Source organism: Calidris pugnax, unplaced genomic scaffold (genome assembly GCF_001431845.1).
Source record: "Calidris pugnax isolate Ruff unplaced genomic scaffold, ASM143184v1 scaffold280, whole genome shotgun sequence".
NCBI classification, from domain to species: domain Eukaryota; kingdom Metazoa; phylum Chordata; class Aves; order Charadriiformes; family Scolopacidae; genus Calidris; species Calidris pugnax.
In genome coordinates this window covers 1,163,141-1,182,821 of record NW_015091123.1, presented here as the reverse complement: position 1 = coordinate 1,182,821, position 19,681 = coordinate 1,163,141, and the positions used below count along the sequence as shown (strand labels likewise).

Sequence of the window (19,681 nt, the reverse complement as noted above, 5' to 3'; positions counted from 1 at the left end):
GGCTCAATGTAAAACCAGTGAAGCACCCCAAAGCACTCGTATCAGAACACCCCCATCCCTGGAGGGGTTCAAGGAGGGGGCTTTGAGCAACCTGCTCCAGTGGGAGGTGTCCCTGCCCAGGGCAGGGGGGTGGCACTGGGGGGTGTTTTAAGGTCCCTTCCAACCCAACCCATTCTATGATCTTGTTTTATCACAGAAATCAAGAGGTCACTCATACAGTAATCTAAGATGTCAGTAAAAGACTCTTTATTCATAAATAACTGATATGCAGTAATTTACGTCTGTACATTTATCTTCAAAAGGCTATAGCCATACAATTTCTGCAAACTCTACATAAAACATCCAAACTGTCCATTATTACTTTTTCCGTACAATATAACACAGCTGTTTGGCATTACCAAATATATATATGTATATATATTTATATATGTACATGTGCTGAAAAAAGAAGCAAGTGCAGCCTTTTCCAAGGAGTCTTTCCCAAGTATTTTACTGTACAACATTCAGAATTTACATTGATAGAACAAGGCACAGAAAGTGTGGTATGAAGCCAAGGCCATGCTTTTTATTTAACGTTCTTCTGTCTCTTCCCTACTCCTTCAGCTTCATACTAAAGAAAGCATTCAAACCTCTGCTCTTTTTTCAGTTCTAAACACACTGAAACTGTGGGGAGAAGCGGGGGGAGGGAAGAATGCTCAGTCAAATGAGCAAGAACCAACATTTTCAGAACCTATTCATTGTGAAAATAAAGGAGCAGAAGAGAAAATAGGTCTCTCTAGAGGAATACTTGTGGGGGTTTTGCCTCTTTTAAAAAACCTATTATTTATTTTGTATTTGATTGTGTTGAAGTTCCCCTTCCCCTTTTCACCAAAAGGCTGGTCCTTTGAAAGTTGAAAATGCAATGGAAATTTTCCAGCCTTAAGTCTCACCAGCCTGACCAGCGTCCCATTTTACTTCACCCAAATTAACAAACGGTAAACACTTAGTGTCTTTGTACCCATGTGTAAGGTGTGTCACAGTGGGCAGGAATTCGATTTAAGAGGTGGGAGGAGGCAGCTACATCTCCAAAGTCACAAAGTCTGTGATGTCAGTTTGTTGTTCCCAAATACATACCAGAAGTGTCTACGTGTCCCAGTGAGGCGCAGCTCTAGATACAGATGGGTGTTGGTGTGTGCACCCTCACTGATGCAGCAGGAACTTTGTGAGGTTCGGTACCGGTATCTGGGTTTTAGATTGAAAGTGGAAAGAATGCAAAAGCCTTACAGCTTCATGGAGAAATGTTCCTCCCTCCCCCTCCAACTGCAGTGAATGCACAAATCGGGGAAAACTGAAGGAATTGCTTGAACAGATATCATCACCATAAAGTTAATATTCCAGATTTCAGTTTGGGAAATTCCAGGTTTTATGTTATTTAAACTGCAAAACCAAAGCTTCGGTCAGTTCTAAGTGAGGATTTGGTAGGAAACGTTCTTGTTCTCTGTAGCAAATACACTTGCTGTTAGATCCATGTCTTCCCCTTCCTGCTGTATCTAACAAACCTTCAACCAGGCTCGGTGCAGAACACCCTTAACTTCATTTAGTGCTACACATTTCCTTTTGGGATTAGACAATAAGATTTATATACAGAGACCAGATAACACAGGGGTTTGACATCATCATCTTAAATCTGCAGAAGTACATTCTCAACCAAGGTCATCACACCAGGGGCAGACAAACTACGGAGCTGCTGACAAAACCACGGTTCTACAGTAGGTGAGTGTCTAATCTGGTCAGATTACAGCACACCACGGCACAGACCAGGGATGGGACGGCGAATCGCCCCGTCCCGCAGCTAAATTTTCACAAGTGACTTCAGCTCTAGTTACCCTGTGAGAGCAGGGCGAGAGGCCACCCACTGAGTCCTGGTCACCCCGATTCCCTTGTAAAGCACAAACCAGTTATTCAATACAACTGAACAGCTTATTTAAAAGCAGCTTTTTGCAATAGCTTGAAAATTACAATACACCCCTACCCACCCAAGCCCCAGACAAGAAACACTAGTAGTATCTGTACTATTCACCTCTAATACAAAAAATATAGTGGCAAATTCCTAGACATTTATTTTATTTTTTGGACAGAACAGCGAACGTGGAGACTGACAGATTTTTCTTTTACTTGTGGCAATGAGCAGAACAGCAGTTCTGTTTTCTGCATTGCGGACACTGTTACTATCAAACGATTCTCTAAGTGACTCTTTAATCTTAGAGTGATCGATTTATTTTTGTCCATGTTGGAAAAGAGATTTTGCTACCATTTATGCTGGTATTGGCAATGAGAGAAAAGAGTGAGACTGTACGTTTCTAGAAAATGATTCATGGCCTTTTGCCATCGTACTGGGTTTTATGTGTTGCTACAGGTGGTGTGTGTTATATATCTAGTATCTTAAGGTACTGTATTTGCTTGGGAATCCTCTCAGTTCTAAGGAATTTAACTAGACAATCGCTATATATCCAAGAAGGGATATATGTGCCGTTTAAGAGTTGCTCCAGGAAACCCACCAGCATCTTCTGAAGCAGAACAGTGTCAAGGGAGTATTTTACCAAAGCACGTTCCACCATGGAGCAACCCAGAGAAACACTGAGCAGCTTCTACATGAAAAAGGTTCTCCATGAATGATGGTAACCACCTCTGCTGCTGCAGAGAAAGTGGGAGGACTTCCCAGGTGCAACTCAAATTAGTAAAGCAAAGTCTAGAAAGACAAATCCTCACATCATTCTCAGCTGTTAAGGACTTAGAAATCATTTCCTGATATACATAAGCTATATTTTTTGTAGTGGAAAATATTATCATCTGGAATTGATCAGCTACTGAATGTTTTAGAACTCTCACATGGCACTTTCTTTCAAGTGAAGAAAAAAAAGAACCTTTAGTATGATATTCATACCGAGTAGTCCTACAGGATCCCTCTATTAGTGATTTATGCTGAATAAGTGTCTCAGCCTGCTGAAAGCAAGCTCTGCACAGGCCCAGAGAGGAGAGCAGCTGTTGCCAGAGATAAAAATAATAACAAAAATAGTTCCCTGTCTTTTAAGAGAATTGTGTCAATATCTTTTCATCTATTACAAAAAGCCCAATAAAATTTTTGTGGAAGTGCGTCTTGGGTTTATGGGACTCGCGCTGGTAAATGAAGTTTGAATTTAAATCTACAGAACAGGGTTCCTTTCCTTGTGGCTCAGAGGATTTTAATGTAAAGCGCTAAGACTGCAAAAGCAGCGCTGTAAAACCTGTAGATGGGCTTTACGATGCTGCAGTCTGGCGGAGCTGGGAAGTGCACCATTTTGGTGACAAAATAGTAAGTCATTTTTAAAATGCAACTATTAGTCTTAAATGACTCACAGCACAGAAATATCTGGGAAAAGTGCTTAGGAAGATGAAAATAAGCTCAAGAAGATTCTTTGGTGACATAAAATCAAAAAGGCTGTTGCACCACAGCAGACTCGGGGCAGCTGGATGGAATCTCAAGTGTCTGACATTATAGTTCTCTTTCTTTCTAGTTTGTGATGAGATTTTTTTAAATTATTTTTCAAAAGTCGTAATAGTTTTCTACTTTCTGGCCTCTAATACTGCTTCAAATGCTCCTTTACATCTGTGTTTTGGATCAAATCATGCATATACATATACAGATTGCAAAAAAAAATATCTTTTTAATATAGATGTAAAAATGTGCTTCTGGAATTTTCAGGTTGCTAATAATGGTCAATCTGTCTATGGTGGGGGGGGTTGGAACTCGATGATCTCTAAGGTCCCTTCCAACTCTTAACCATTCTATAATTCTATTTATATAGCATTTGCATATAAATTCTAAATTACCATTCTGAGAGAACACCGTATTGCAAAGCGAACTTGCAGCAGGTTTGGGGGGAGCTGGCAGAAGTTGGCTGCTTCCTACTGGGGAAAATAGGAAACAAATATTTAGCATTTTAGGTGTCTTGTTCAGCTGTTTGGCAGTGGGAACAGCTGTGTGGCTGCCTTGTTATTAGAGCGGCCACACCAGTAACTGCTGATCCCTCGTCAAGGTACCACCAGACACCTGACATGGTGCAGCAGCTCTCACCAGACTCTACGCTCTCGTTACCGGTGTAGCTGGGGGTTGGGAGCTCTTCCAAACCCTGCTCCAGTGGGAGACGGGTAAATAAGTAATGTTGTGGCATTTCTAGTCCACTTAAACAGTACAAGAGCAACAAAACAGTAACAGGTCAGAAAAAGTCAGAGTTCTTGATTCAGATTCGCAAAGGTAAGATCAGTAACAAAGAAGCTGCTTTAGCAAAAGGGAAAAAAAACCAGGAAACAAAACCTAAAGGGCAACAACAATACTCTAATGAGCAATGTAAAATTAAAATCCTACCTCAGGTCCAACATGGAATGGTTTCTTTCCTGGCACTGTAAGAAACTTTGACATTTATTCCTTTTGAGTACGTTAACTCAGACACTAAATTTTATTGGGTTTGTGGCTCTAACTTGGATTTTGCTGTACGACCCAGATCCCTTCGCTCCAAAGGCCCTTTTAGCTGTATCTTGGGAGACCAGACTCCGCCTGGATTCTCTCTCTCTCTTCTCCCAGCACTCGGTGGGCAGCGTCGGGCGTCGCTGTACAGAGAGGTTTTTCAGAGTTACCCAAGTCTTGAGGGTAAACACGAGTGTTTCCTGAGAAAAAGCTTTAAGGTCGGAGCTGCATCGAGCAGCTCTTTGTGACCCTGTTCGTTGTGTGTAGCTCACATGTATTTGGAAAACAAGAGGAGAAAATACGTACAGCTCTTGGGAGTGACAGAACACGTTTCAGCACCTGCAGGTTAGAACTTAGGTCTCTGTTGTGGAACCTAAGCCAGTTTGAAAATTAAAACTGCATTTGAGGAGAAGCTGAGAACAAATTAACTGCTGGAGAGTGACTGTAGCTGGTTTCCCAGACAACGACAGCTCACAAAACCTCCACTGCTTCTCTGTGGATGCCATTCCCTATTTTTTTAATTCATGACATTTTGTCCAGTGAAGAACAGGTTTCTGAGGAGGAGGACTGGAAGTCACTAGAAATATAATTCAAACACAGATAGACCCATGTGCTGCTGAAAACAGTGACAGCTTGCTGCCAAATGAGCTGGTATTTTTGTCTCAGTCTTAAATATGCTTGCAGCCGTTCTGGTTTCCCGTTGCAAACAGGAACTCTCATGTCAGGCTGCATGAAATACTGAAGTGCAGAAAATGTTTGGGGAAGTCAGTATTTATAAGGCTAAGACTCTTCCAGCTGAGCTGGGAAAGCAGTGAAATTTGCAGTTTCAGATCAGCAAGAACAAGCAAAGTCTTAAATCAAGAGTTGTTCATTATACTTTTGAGGACTGGAATCCTGGGTAAAGAAATAGTTCCAGATTATTCTAGATTTGCAGGCAAAGTACCTGCCCCGTGGCCTGTCAGGGTGCTCTTGGCCAAATATGGGGGGGAAGGGGGGTCTGAAAAACCCCCAGAAGGCTTGTTTTGTATTTCTTGCATTTCCATAAAGCTCCTAAAGCCTTGTCTGTGTTCCTGCGTTACACTGATTGTGTTCCTGTCCCCAAAACCAACAGCTTGGGGCCACACCTAATGAGCTCCTTGGCTGATTTTAAAGAATAGATGAGTGAAAATAATGGTTAAATTTGGCTCCGTACCAGTCCCACGGGACACTCGCTCACAGTGACAGCTCTCTTTTTGGTTCAGTTGAAGTAATTACATTATTTTTGTATGAAATGGATAAAAAATGAGGAGGATTCTCTAGTTAGATTCTGGATTTGGTGGTAAATGCAGGATGTTTGTAACTAAAGCAAATGTAACGCAGCCAGGTTTATATCCTGGGAAATTTCCAAATTGTACAATGAAATCAAGCCTATTTTTGGCAGTACTGTCTGGGGTTGATTGTTTCAGTCTGAAACTAAACCAAAATTAAGCTGTGCTGATTGACTTCACCTTTACTTTTTAGTTTAGCCCCAGAACAAGAAGTAATTAAAAAAAAAAAACAACTTGCTAAAATAGGGCTGGCACTTTGCTGTGTTTTATTTGGTTATTTAAACCCACCCCCAAAGAAACATTTTTGTCTAAGGGAAAGTTTGCAGACCAAGACCCTTAGAAGATTTCTCTCCAGCACACACATGCACTAATTTCTCAGAGAAGGGGGTTGTTCTGGTGTTTTGTGAACAGAATAGGCCAGAAAGCTCCAAAGCAAATGTACATTCATTAAGTGACTGGGTTTTAAAACTAAATTGTTTGGAATACACTTGATTTCAATTAAATAGTTAGGAGCCCTCCTAGTTCCTCAAGCATCTGAACAGGATAAGGCCAGATTCTCAGTTTTTCTGTAGCAGATGCAAAGTGTTCTCACTTTGATACCATCAAATAACCCCCCGCTGGGGGTGGGGTGGGTTGGAGATACAGGACAAAGGGAGTCAAGGCCCCGAGAAGACACACCTTTAAACTAGGATTAACCTCTAGTGCCTCTACGTATTCACTGTCATATTTGCTGATTTTCACTAGGCATTAGATTAGCATTACTGTTTCCTAAATACATTATGTCATAATATTTACCTTTTATGGCTCTGTATCTCACTCCTTCCTGCCCCAGGAACAATAGATGTGTAGTTTTGTTTTTGATGTTTTAAAGGAGAGAGGACAGGGAGAAGCTTGTGGTTTCCTTATCACAGAGATGATTTTTAATAGGGTTTCTTCTGCTCCTCCAACTGAGAACTGCATTGTGGAAATGGCTGTTTCCATACACCCAGTGTGCAGAAACCCTTATTTCCTCCCTGCCACAGAGGTTTAGTGCAGCCATCAGAGCTGGCCCTGGGTTCTGGGGGTGGAGAAAAGGGACTAGAGTCCATTTTGTCTGCTGTAGCTGAAGTCGGGCTCTTCCATCTCAGTTTCTGTTATGTCTGAGATTTTGGAGTGTGTCCTTCCGATTTCTTCCAGGGCACAGGCCAGGGAGTCGAGGTCGCCGTCGTGCTGATGTCGGGCTTCCCAGAGGTCCAGGATGACGGCGGACGGGCTGCTTTGGGTGGCAAAATAGGAGAGATTCCTGGAAGGAGGGGAGACAAAGGCAAAACAAACAGGATGAGGAACAGTAGATGCTGTAGCTGCCGTGAATGTGCAAGTGCCGTCCGTTCTGCCTAGTGCTATAGATGTGTTTAAAAAACTAAAAACCTTCAGCAAGACCTAGATGAGATGAGGGGGGAGAACCCTCAAGAGGACACACATGGGTGCCTTTCTTCTGCAGGTGTCACTCGCTCGGTTTAGCAGAGGTGGACTGAACAAGGGACATGTTCTGAGGCACAGCAAGGCTGGCAGCAGCACCATCCCAGATAACTTAGGAAACCAGTCAGCTCTGGGAAGCATCGTTAGCAAATCTGGGAAGTATCTGTCTGGGAGGGGAATCATAACTAAAATTGATGCTTGTGATTATGTAGGTAGCTTTGAAGAAGCTTCTTGTAGCAACGACATGAATAGTTTGAGTGCACTGAAAGAACAGAATTGATGGGGGAGATCCTGTGATGGATCCCCTGGTACGGCCGACACGTGGAAATCTGTGAAGTCAGGTATTGATGTTCTACCGTCTGGTTTTATAACTACATTTTGTGTTGTTTAAACTGCTCAACAACTTTCTTTTTCCATCTATAAATTTGATTTTATAAAAATAGATATTGCAAAGACCCTACCAGGAGTCTCCAACACAGAATCAAAAGTTAAAGGTTATCACAAATTTGCTCTAACACAAGTCAGTGTAATCTCCTCAGTACTCTGTCACCCGGTTTCCAGAGAGAGAAGAAATCTCCTCCAGCTTCCTCCACGCGTGAGGAACAGAAACCAGGGGAGATTAAAAGTGCCTGACAATGGGTAGTAAATGCTGATAAGTAAAGTAGAATTTTTTGACACTCTCGTTGCTGCAAGACTATAAATTGCTTTTTTTCTTTGGTCCAGATGTGGTTTATTGAGATTCCCATGCAAAACAACAAGTCAATGAAAAGTTATTTTGCTTGATTTAAGTATTCCTCTACCCTCTTGGGAACATATTTATGGTGTTTGTGACAATCACAAAATATTTCTGTGAGTGAACTGCCTCCACCAATTTAATTTAGCCAAGCGGAAAAAGCAAAATAAGTAGTAAATTAGTTTTTACAGCACCTTTCAGTTTCAATAATCATAATATTATTACTCGTAACAGTAGAGCATGACTGTATTTTTTAAATATGCCTTTTCCTTAGTAAAAAATCTGAAAAATGTGTAATTCATTTTGGAATACAAAATACGTAGATAGAAACCAAGGCAACAGGCCATATGATTTTTTTTTTTTTTGAGAAAGAACATGCAGCCTCCTAAGAGCTTTAAACCACTGCTTCCATAGCACATGACAGTCCCAAAATCCTGCTACAGTCTCATCTTGTAGCATGACCCCACTCCTGTGGGTGCACAAAGGAAACCAAGAACAGAGAAATGGAGCTCAGAAGCAAAGCTCAGGTAGGACAGGGCACAGGGGTTAATTCAGAGGAGAAGCAGTTCCTGTTCTCAGCAGCCAGGTCTAGATAAAAGAATGTACCAACTACGGCTCATCCTTGAGATGCGTTAATTACTATGCAGACATCTTTAATACCAGTGAACAAACAAAAAAACCCACAACAGCAGCAAATTATTCCCATTGCATATGTAAATGTTCACCTTTCATAATTGCTTTCCATTACCTGTTAATGCTGTTTTTTTGTGCTAACATCTGCCAGTCTTTGCCTTTGGCGTTGGGTGTGTCAAACGTTGCACAGATCCGTTGTCTAATCGAGTAGGGGATTTTGAAAGCTTTCGGACCCATCTGTGCAGGGAAGTTGCCGTCCTCATGTGCAAAGAAAGTGATGGTTTCTCTTTCATTCTAAACAGAATGCAAAAGCAGAGCAGTTAGTCAGGGCATCGGGCTTTGGCCACCACGGGGCTGGAGGTGGCTTCTTCAGCATCTGAAGTCCCATCACATGCTCCTGGCTGGAAACAGGGAGCTGTGACACGGTTTGTGCCCGTCCCTTCAGCACGAGGGTCGTTGTGAGTGTGAGGGGTCACTGCTCTTTTTGCTGTGACCTGTCCCTGTGGGTGCATCTGAAGCCTGTCTCTGTACGTGTGTGGGTGCATCAGCTCTGCTTTTGGAGGAAGAAAGACTCAAACCTGAGCCTGAGAGTCCAGGTATAGATTGTAGAATTGACAACAGAAAATTAAGCAGCTAAGAGGCATTTTTCTGATTTGGGAAGGAACTCCTACAAGCACCTGTGGACTTATGGACTTATATGGACAGATAAATCTCTCATTTGTGATTTTTTAAAAGCACCTAAATCTGTAAACACCTCAGTTAACACCTCTGTAAACACCTCAGTTCTTCCATGTTAAAAATCCCTTTGGAATCCAGGTCCTTTTGTAGATCTGGCCCATTCTTTTCCTATGAAATTCTACCAGCCTTGGGTAACAGTCATGTTTCCATGCATTTCTCGTTTCAGTGCAATGCAGCATAAATATTAAACAACACTGATGCTATAGTCTCCTCATATAACATTTATGATGCATCCCAAAAGTCATCCATGCAAAGTAATAGCAGAGCTGTAGATATATCGCATGCTCTGACTGTTTAAATTAAATATGCAGAACAATAGTAGATTTTCATACCCTGCACGTGTGAGATAAGCTACTGCTACCTGGTTAGTTCAGGGAATTGTAAGGCAATGAGCAATTCAAGTATTCAGTTGTTATTTATATATTTATTTTACAGTCAAATTATCTTCACTCTTCAATCACTTTTTGAGACAGGCCGAGAAAGCCTTCCATACCAGCACATCCATTTGAAGTCAGAATTGTAACATGCTCTGGGGAGCTGTGGGCAGATAGGTCCCTTTTTAAAAAAAAAGGAGAGGAAAAAAAAGGCAGCATTGTATTGAGAAATAGAGAGAATGACAGCAGTTTTTTATAAAATAGCAGTAAAGAACTGGAAAAATGTTTGGATGTATTCTGAGGATGTTTTTATACAGAATGTTGTTTGTGGTTTTCTTAGTTGCTGCCTTCTCTGCATAGTGCATTTAGCAATGGGCATGTATCTTTAATCAAGAATTTATCTGGATTAATCAACAAAGATGCTAAATAATCTTTAAAAAGCAGCTGATGTTTTCATTGCTGTAGGACACATCTTGCTTGACTACATGTTTGATTTTTTCCGCCTGTGAGCAATGCTACAGTCCTTGCAAGACATTCTGTGTATACAAAGATGCTCTAATAATGAATGGCCCAAGAGCATACAGGCCATCTATCTAGTTTCAATTCTCGGTGCTCTGCGAGTCAGAAACTTTTTACAAGAAGACTATTACTACCAACTCAAATATAAATTATTTTTAGTGTTGCAGAACTCTATGCTTTGATTTCTGCTGGAAATCTGGTGTTCGAACGGGGCATAAGAAAGTACACAGAGAGAGAAAGGACAGAAGTGGGGAGGGATCACGTCTCACACGACACAACAACTTAACCAAGCAGAGGGAGCTGTGTACCTCCAGGATGGATGTCTGGATCTGCAGGATTTGCTCGTGGCCCTTGACCTGCCGGACGCAGACCTTGCAGGAGAGCTGGGTGGTGGCGGGGCTGTAGCGCTCCAGGGAGAAGGCACAGTGCAGCGGCTTCTGGCTGTCGCACCACACGCGGGAGAACGGGACTTCCTGCAGACACAAATCAACCCCATGGGGAGGCAGGTGTGGGGGAGAGAGAACTTGTAACAATTGCAAAAGAGGGGAAAAAAAATCCATGGTTTTTCTCTGCAGTTGTTTTTTTACTAACAACCTGCAAACTCAAAGTAGGACAAAACTAGTAAATGATGATTAAATCGATAAATACTAAGATTTATTGAAAAGCTTAGGTTTCATTCAGTGACACAAATGATGAGAGACTCTCAGATTTCACTTACTGCTCCTAGGCAGGGAGCAGAACCCTGACTCTGCTCTGTGTCCCCTTGCCAACACCTTGTGCTGCACACTCCAACAAAAGGCACTATTATTTGGTTTTATTTCCAAACTAACATCAGCTGTAAACCCACTATGGTGTTCTGCATTGTAGCCGTGAAGGCATGTAAATAGGAAAACCAATTAAATCAAACATGCTCTCTACTAATTTCAAAATATTGGAAAATACTGTAGACTTGTCAACCTGGAGAACAGTGTAAAAGGGGAAAAAAGACTGATATTAGTATTTCATTCTATGCTATCTTACCATTCATCCACCTGATTATGGGACTGAGTGACCTCCCAATTAATCACTTGTCATAATTAGCTGTTTAAATCAAGTACACCATGCACTTAAGGACTCTCATGATCAGTTTGGATATGGAAGCCCAAGAGCTTACAGCTCAGAAAATGTGCATTTCTTCATTCTTCCCTTCCTACAAGCAATTTTTATGGGATTTAGGTTACTGTCTTTTCTCTGTCCCTGAAGGAACCAGCAACGCTCTGGTCATGGGAGAGCTCAGCAGCCTCACCCTGTTCTGCAAAGTACAGTCAAGACTCAGCTGAGGAGAATCTGGTACTCGCCGCTGATACGCGGTTTAGGCTTCCGAGTGTCCTGGGCTCTCTGTGATGAAGCACTACGTGATAACGATAAGCTCTGCCTGTAGATCCCCAGTTGGTAGCCATAGCCGTGGCAAGATACCAACAGTGATAAAGAAAACATTAGCAAAATATTAGAAATGGAGCAACTGTAATTAGATTTTTCCAGAGTGATCATCTCTGCTTTCATTCAGAGTGGAAGAATCACTCCGCCCAAAAGAATTATATGAAACTTAATACAGAGGGCGAAGTGTGGTGGAACCGTGAGTGTTTCAAGGATTCCAGGACTGCTTTCAGTTTTATTCTCCCTTTATAATTAAGTTCCCAGCAGACAGAGGGAATGTAAATCATCTCGTAGCTACAGACAGACACTGGATCCTCCAGGAGACACGAGAGACTTGAGAGCTGCTTTTAACAGCTCAAAGGTCCCCGTCCGGCTTCTCAACATCCTGTCACAGCCTCTCCCCGCTCTGACACCCAACCAGGTTTGAAGGGTTCCCCCAGTAACTGAAAATGACATGGTTTCTTTCATTTCTTAAGTTGTAGCATAAATTATATTCTTATGATAGAAGAATTTATCTGGCTATAGATTGGGGTATCTAGTTTCAGAGCACACTGTGCTCATGGTTTGGAGAACACGGCAATAGAAAGAATGGTTTTTGCCAGAACACTGACTGACAGGTCACTGCCTCGCTGTGGGCTCCTGGGGGAAAGGAGATTATATAGTTCTAATTAAGTTCTGTATTTTAAAAGACCAGCCCACTCCATGCGCCAGCACATCACTTATAATTTCCACTTACCAATATACTTGGAAATTCTTTTGTTTTGATTTTTACTTTCCTGTCTTCAGCAGCCTCTTTAATTAATGTAGTACAGAAAAAATAATTTGTTCTTCCTCAGCTCCAATTCTTAGTACAGACATGCTGTAATTTGAACTTGTGGCATTTAAATGCTTACATTGAAATCCAATTTTCAGCCATATATTCATACTTATATCGAAATCTTAACGACAAAGATATCAAAAACATCTTCATGAGTCATAAAGTACAAGCTTGCACTTCTTAAAGTGAAAAATTTAAATCATTCTGTTATGTATGAAATCAGTATCTGTCAAAATCATAAAGCAATACATTTTTGTTGCATACTTAAGGTTAAAACCACACCTTTGGAAAATAAAAGGGACCATTGTCTTATTTGGGTTCTGCCTGTAACAGTGAGAACTCACTTCCTCTGAATTCAAATGCAAAGAGCTGAACTTGGCGATACCTGGCACGCAGTGAAGGGTTTAATTCTCCACAGGAAGGGTGGGATATCAAGGACAGATATCTGCAGACTGAAGGTATTCCCCTGGAAAGGCAAAAGTTTTGGTTCCTCCAGTAGTTGTCCTCCTTGGAGTCTTTCATCCAAAACCACTTCCTGCAATGGCAGAGGAAAGAATTTTTTCAGTATTAGGAACAAATACCGAATGTAATGAAAATTCCTCTTTCTGGAAGGTGCCCAGTTCACCGACAGCATTATCAGGGCCCAGCAGGGGGGTATTTCTCTCCCGGGCACTGCCATTTGTATCCACTCTTGGAGTGAAAATGATGGGTTGGCGTCGTCAGAGGATTTCCATGTACATGGGGATGGTACTTGGGACATTGAAGTGTCTCGTTGGCCACCTCAGAATCGATACCCACCCATCGGACTGGGAGCAGGGAACTTGTCAGGGTATTGAAACACACTGTTTTGCTCGATGTCACGATGATTTAAGAAATAAGATGGTACAGTCAAATCAGGTTGCTATGGGTGAGGGCTGTTGTGTTTTTTTAATTTAATGTACTGAGGGTAAAATTCAGCATGAATGAATGGCTGAGAGACGGCACCGTGCTGGATGGAGCAGGGTGAGAAAAATAAATGGTTGTTCTGAACAGGATTGATCTCATTTCCCTCTCGTGGGCCTCTTTCCTAGTTGCATTGCACCATTTTGTGGAAGTTTTTTTTTCTGTATATTTAAAAGTTCCAGAGATTTCTGTACGTTGTGTATAAACCTGCTGCACATGGGCAGGGCACAACCACCGCCGAGTCGCCGAAGGCACCGGGCAGCGCAGGTTTGTGTGAGTGAGTGTGTGACTCCGAGCTCCTGGGGTGTGTTACAAACGCCTAAGAAGGAACTGGGGCCTCTGAATTTCAGGCAGACTCAGCCAGGGAGATACTGGGAGCCCACGAATTGTGTAAGTGCTATAAAGGGTATAATTACAAAGCTATTGTAAGTCTTTAACAATCCTTTCAGTGGCTTTGCTTTTATTAGAAGCACATAGACATTAGTGTGTGCTTCATTAATGTTTCTGTTCTGTACCATAGGAACGGGAAGCAAAAAAATAGTCTGTCACAACTGTCTTCATTTCAGTTCCCAAAAGAAAACCATTTAGTTAAAGGTTCTGAGTTTACTAAGGCAGTAAAAGCCTGTGAATTTCATTGTTTTGTCTTGGAATACCATGTAGAAAAGTCGTGCTATTTTTAATCTCCACTGGGGATTGTTTTGTGGTTTGGTTTTTTTCTTTAAAGGGAAAATGCACAACTATCTATTTTTTTATATAACAAAAGGATGGTGAGGCAATCTCTTTCTTCTTGCTCAAATTGTAAACAGAGAAGGAAATCCTGAACTGAGTAATGGCAGTGTAAGGGTAATGAGCGTGATAAATACTGCACATCTAATGATAATGAGCAGAATAATGATAATTCTGCTCGCACTCGGCTCCAGATGCCGGCTCTGCCTCTGCCACGGAGCAGCCGAGGCTCCGAGCCCAGCCTGACCCTGCCCATCAGCTGTACCTTGTGCTGGGTGCACCCTGGCTGCCTGGGTTTTGGTTAGAAATGGGGGCAGAGTGGGGTTCCAAACGCCTGGTGACAAATGGAAAGACCGTTTGCCTGTCCTAATGCTCTTGCAGTGTAAACCCACGAGTGAAACGAGCGCAGGGAAATGAAGGAATTTATAACAAGTCATGCAGCAGTGGCATAAAAAAATACAGTGTTCTCATTCCGTTGAGTTCTGGACTATTTCTGTTGCCCGAGGACAAAGGAATGTTAGTATTCTATGGAAAAATAACTAAACCCAAATGAACAAAGCGAAACCATTTACCTGAAACGCACAAGGTGTGTTATCCATACAATATACTCTCAGATTGTAATCCAGAGAATTGCAAGACAGGCAGCCAAAAACCGCTACTTTCAGCTGTCGAACGGCGCAGTCAGAGATCGGTTCCCCAATTAGAGCATAAGTTCCAAAGCTGTTTAAGAGAATGTGACAGGCATAAGGATCCAACAGGCAGTAGCAAGAAGTAGTTTCCTCTTCCACAGACATCACTTCCTGCAAAATGAAATTCAGGTTTAAAAAATAAAAAATAAAATCAATAGGCCTTGACAGTAGGAGTCATGACATTATTTGTTTATTTTTCTTCAACTGGAATGCAGAGTATTTCTGAGGCAGCCTGCACACTCCTTACTCATGTCGACCTCAGGGCAGGGGAGAAGGCAGACTCCCCCTATGAGTAAATACTCCCCGTTTAGCCCTGAGTCAGCAACAGGATTTATGGCAAGATATTGTGCAGAATTCAGTGTGTACAGCATATAATAGTAATGATGATGTGTAAGCAATTTTAGCATCTTTTTTCAAGTGCTCTTGACTTTCTAGCTAATTTTTTTCCCCAATGTCAAGTTAAGAAATTACCTTGAAGATTAAAGTCAATAAGCAAACCTTGAACAATAGTTGGTATTTGACTTCCTTTCAGAACATCCATTACTGTATGTTTACCTTCATCAGAACACCACCTCTCCCCCTCGCCTGCCTTTCAGGCTCGGTTCTGCCTTGCAGCACCAGGAGATGAGGGGTGGGAGCAGACTGGAGCCTGCTCTCAGGCTGCTCCTGAGTCCCAGGGGGCTGGGACCCGACCCTTATGGAGCTGAGCTGAGGTCAGTGCCTCTGCGGCAGGGAACCGAGCTCAACTTGAAAAGCTTCACACGAGCACAACAAACACCAGCGTGTTTTGGAGGAGGAGAATGGCAGAGCCAGTTACAGTCTCCACAGATGCTTTAACTACTGGTTTTTCCCCTCACAGTGCAATGAACCAAAGAGTTCCAGCAGCAGCCGGGCAATAAAATCTGACTGACTATGGATTTGTGTCTGGTTACTGGGTCCTGCGGTTCTAATCACATGGACAGGGAACACTTTACGGTTGGGAAAGTCAGCCCCTTTCCATAGTGTGTGGATTTCTGTGATGTTGAGTAACAATTCAGTTCATGCTTTAGCCATCCCTTCAGGGCTGTTACCAGCAGGCTGGCTGCCCAAAGGATGCAGGAGGTTTAAGGTTTGAGACTGCTGCCCACCAAGCAGCTTCACTCAAAGATGGCCAGTGGGCTTAGAACGTGCAGGTGGACAGACACAAATGACTAAAATGAAAGCCCATGTCACGAATGCACAAAGCTTCATTTCCCCAGTAAATCAGGATTACAAAATACACTTTCAACTAAAAAAGCAAAATATTTCATTTAATGTACACTGATCCTTCAGAGGTTATGAGCACAGGGGGATCAGTGAATGCACATTGAAATGACTTGGACAAAGAGACCTCTTGATTTAAAAATCAAGAGGATCCTTCCAGGTTAAAAAAAAAATAAATAGAAGTGTGTATTTTTAACCAGTTCCATAATTGACTTTATGTCCAGATAAATTCTTGTGTGGATATAATGATCTGTTCTGACATGAACCATGATCTATCACAATAATGTTTTTAAAAATTACTGGCTACTGGCTCCATTAGTAGGTGATCTGCAAAAGCAAGTACTTTCTCATGTGACATGGGCTAGATCATAAAGTTGACCCTTTCTTGCTCATCATGGTAAAATAGTTGAAAATAGTTTAGTGGCTTCTTAACAAAATGCAAAATCTTTTTAAAACTGATCCATTAAGATGACTGGTTTTGTCACATAATCTTTGACCTGCGTAAGGTCAAGTAACCCACGTTCCCATCACTAGTACAGTGGGAGCAGGACTCTGAACTCACCTCCCATTTCCCTTGCTGGGTCCTTTTTTTCAAGTGAATGTTCCAGTGCTCAGAGTTCACTTCTGCGCAGTGCGGTATCGTCAAGGCAAAGGGAGAGCTGACGGACAACTCTGAGGGTCCACAGGTTACTTCTGGTCCCAGAAGAACATCTGAGCCTTCTGGCTGTAGGCTTGTGGGGGAAGACAATAAAGTTTGTCAAGTGTTTTTAATAAGGAGTGAAAAATTACTTCAACTGCAAGTTTAAAAATACAGTTTCGTTAAAATAGAAGTCCCTCAGTCATCCATTACAGAAAAGGGTAAGCAAACCAATTACTGTGCTGATGTTCATGTATAAAAGCAGTAGCTGGGGATGAAACAAAACTATTAAACCACATCTACTGAAATTGTTGGCTGGTCAGTTTAGGATTCTGGTCTTTAAAACACACTTCAATTTGCTTAAACCAAATAAAACACTAAAATTACTCCATGCAAGTAAGCCTTGCTTCATGCACCAGCTGGTAGTATTACCATCTCATTCTGCCTTCAAAGACTGTCATCAACAATATTTTCACAGTAGTGAAGATAAAACAAATTATGGTCTAAAAACACAGTCTCATAAATTTTTCCAGATTGAGTGTGATCTCCCTGGTTTGCAAACACATTTCTGTTCTGCAGGATGAAGGAGGTCGGTAGCGCAGAGCAGACGTCAGGGACAGGACTTCTCTGCTTAAATTCAGAGCTCGGTGAGGTCGGTCGGTGCGTGTGGGCTCCGTTACAGCCAAAGAGCCCCATCAGCACAACTCAAGTCTGGGGATTCAGCTCATCTGAATGTCATCACCCATGGGTGGTTAAATTAACTGCTCGCTAAATTAGAAAGATGAAGTATCTGATAAGAACCTTCTTCTCTTTTATTCAAACCTAAATTTAACCCTGTTCCACATAAATGTGCTTTCCTTACCTCTCACAACATACACCCAGGCAGAGCCAGCAACGAAGGGGATGAGATTCCCTTCTTGGAGATACAAGCTGGCAGCAGAAACCCCTGTCCTGCTGGGGCTTGGCGGGGAGGAAGGGGCAGTTGTTTTTACACTGTAATCCATCATCTGTCTTTTATGACTCAAATTTTTGGCTTCTAAATTACTGGACATGTAATTCACTCTTAAAATTCAAGCAAATTAAAGCAAATTATGTTTCAAAGATAAAGATCAAAACCTAACCAAGATATAAATTAGATATAATAATAAAATGAAGATGTAAATTAGGCACAGATGAGGATATACTCCCACTGCCGTGTCACCAGTGCACACCAGCGCGGTGCTCGGAGCGCTGCGATAGCAGAGGGCAGCACCCGGTGCCCCCACGCTCCTTCTGTGTGACCCAGCCCATGAAAGCAAACAGCAGTTACCCCAAAACACCTCTCTTTCCAGCCAATTTAAGAAATCATCCTGTTACTTACAAAGGAAAATGTCTCAGAATTATTAGATACCCTCAAGCCAACTTCTATACATATTTATTTTCCAGTGAGTTACTCAGCTGGGATGACTGTTCCTGCTGCACCTCGGCTGGTGCCTTCCCGTGTCCTGCTCCTGCCCTTATCTCAGGTTTGATGCAGCTGCAGGAAGGGGGTAACAAAAGCCTATTTCCAGAGAGCGAGGCAAACCTGCCTTATTTAACTTCCTCGGTGCATTTCTATCCTATCTCTCTCCCAACACACACGTCCTTTGCTGAGTGGCTGCTGCTGACAAACGCATGGAGCACCGGGGGGTGGGGGTGGAATTTTGCTGAAGTTGCCTCCAGTACCAACCTTGACAATTCAGCTTCAATAATGGGAGCAAAATATAGGTTATTTTGTTTTTAGCACAACACTCTTAGGAGATGTGAATCCAGAGTTTCAGTTACGCTATTGGTGATCATTTCTGTCAGAAATAGCTCAGATTTTGCAAGTATCAGGAATGAAACAAAACAAATATACAAGGTACGAAAAGAAATACCTTCAGTGGTGGTAGGAGAGTCTGGTAGCAGCCCAGCAAAGTCCATGTGAAGGACAACTGGGAGACTGTGGTTGTCATCTACCAAATGCCCTCGCACCCACCACATCAAAAAACTAATAATAATTTTAAAAATATATTAAGAAGCCTGAGTCACTGCAATGGTGGGGGCTCTGGGCATGGGCACTGGCAGGTGCCCAGGGTCACACTGTGCAGCTCCCGGGTGTGAGCGACCAACGACAAACTGGCCTGAAAAGAGCTATTTAATTGCTTTCAGAGAATCATTCCCCTTGTAGAACATATTGGACAAACATATGGGAATTCTGGGAATTATTTAATGCCAAATGAACTGAAATCAGTTAATTAGATGAACTCTCATACTTGTTGCAAGCAGCGAGAGTCCTCTGTGTAATAACTGACACGGCATTAAGAGTCTCATGCAGTTCTGAGCCATTTATGAGCCAAGGCAGGAAAGGGGAACATCACCAAATGCAGTATCTAATATTCCATGGCTGCAAGTAACAGATCAGTAACCAGAGCTGTCCCCTCAAATCCATCCAAATCAAAATGTGAAGTTTTCTTACTCGAGCTACTTTGTTTTTAATGGTGCTGCGTCTTCAACTTGCAAAGTAAAGAAAATCTACCCTTTTTGTCCAATCCTTTATTTTACCCCCACCCCCAAGCACTGTGCCTGCCCAGGTGAACATCAGCTGTGTTCCAGGGGTGTCTGCACGACAGCTGTGTGCTCGTGGAGCGCTGTGTTCCAGGGGTGTCTGCACGACAGCTTGTGCTCTGCACGTGATCCCCTTCCCCTGAGCTGCTGGGGCTGTGCCCCCCCCGGCAGGACGGGACGGCTCCCGGCACCTCAGCACCATCCCCAGCCACTAGAAAAGTCCTTTATTCTGCCCAGTTGCTGTGGGTGAGAGACTCATCAATCTTGCCTCAACTATCTGAAGAAAAAATACAGTATTTTGATGGAAAAAAATAAATGAATGTTTGCTTTTGTCTCACTTTAGAGAATTTCACTTTAAAGAAGAAGGGAAAATCTCCCTGTGATAATCTTTGGTTCGGTTTG

The 19,681-nt window shown here is 42.4% G+C and overlaps 1 protein-coding gene across 3 annotated transcripts in view; it reads right to left on the bottom strand.

The window, feature by feature from the left end:
• Positions 1-214: 214 nt before the first annotated feature.
• UNC5D (unc-5 netrin receptor D) overlaps positions 215-19,681 on the bottom strand; it is a 33,445-nt gene continuing 13,978 nt past the window's right edge. For all 3 annotated transcript variants that reach the window (XM_014958430.1, XM_014958432.1, XM_014958431.1), the window contains 6 exons: positions 16,640-16,808; positions 14,719-14,946; positions 12,864-13,013; positions 10,554-10,718; positions 8,730-8,908; positions 215-7,072 (listed from right to left, as the gene is read on the bottom strand). In XM_014958430.1, coding sequence (XP_014813916.1) covers positions 6,868-7,072; positions 8,730-8,908; positions 10,554-10,718; positions 12,864-13,013; positions 14,719-14,946; positions 16,640-16,808 — 1,096 coding nt within the window. In that variant the 3' untranslated portion in view covers positions 215-6,867. The remainder of the gene's footprint in view (positions 7,073-8,729; positions 8,909-10,553; positions 10,719-12,863; positions 13,014-14,718; positions 14,947-16,639; positions 16,809-19,681) is intronic.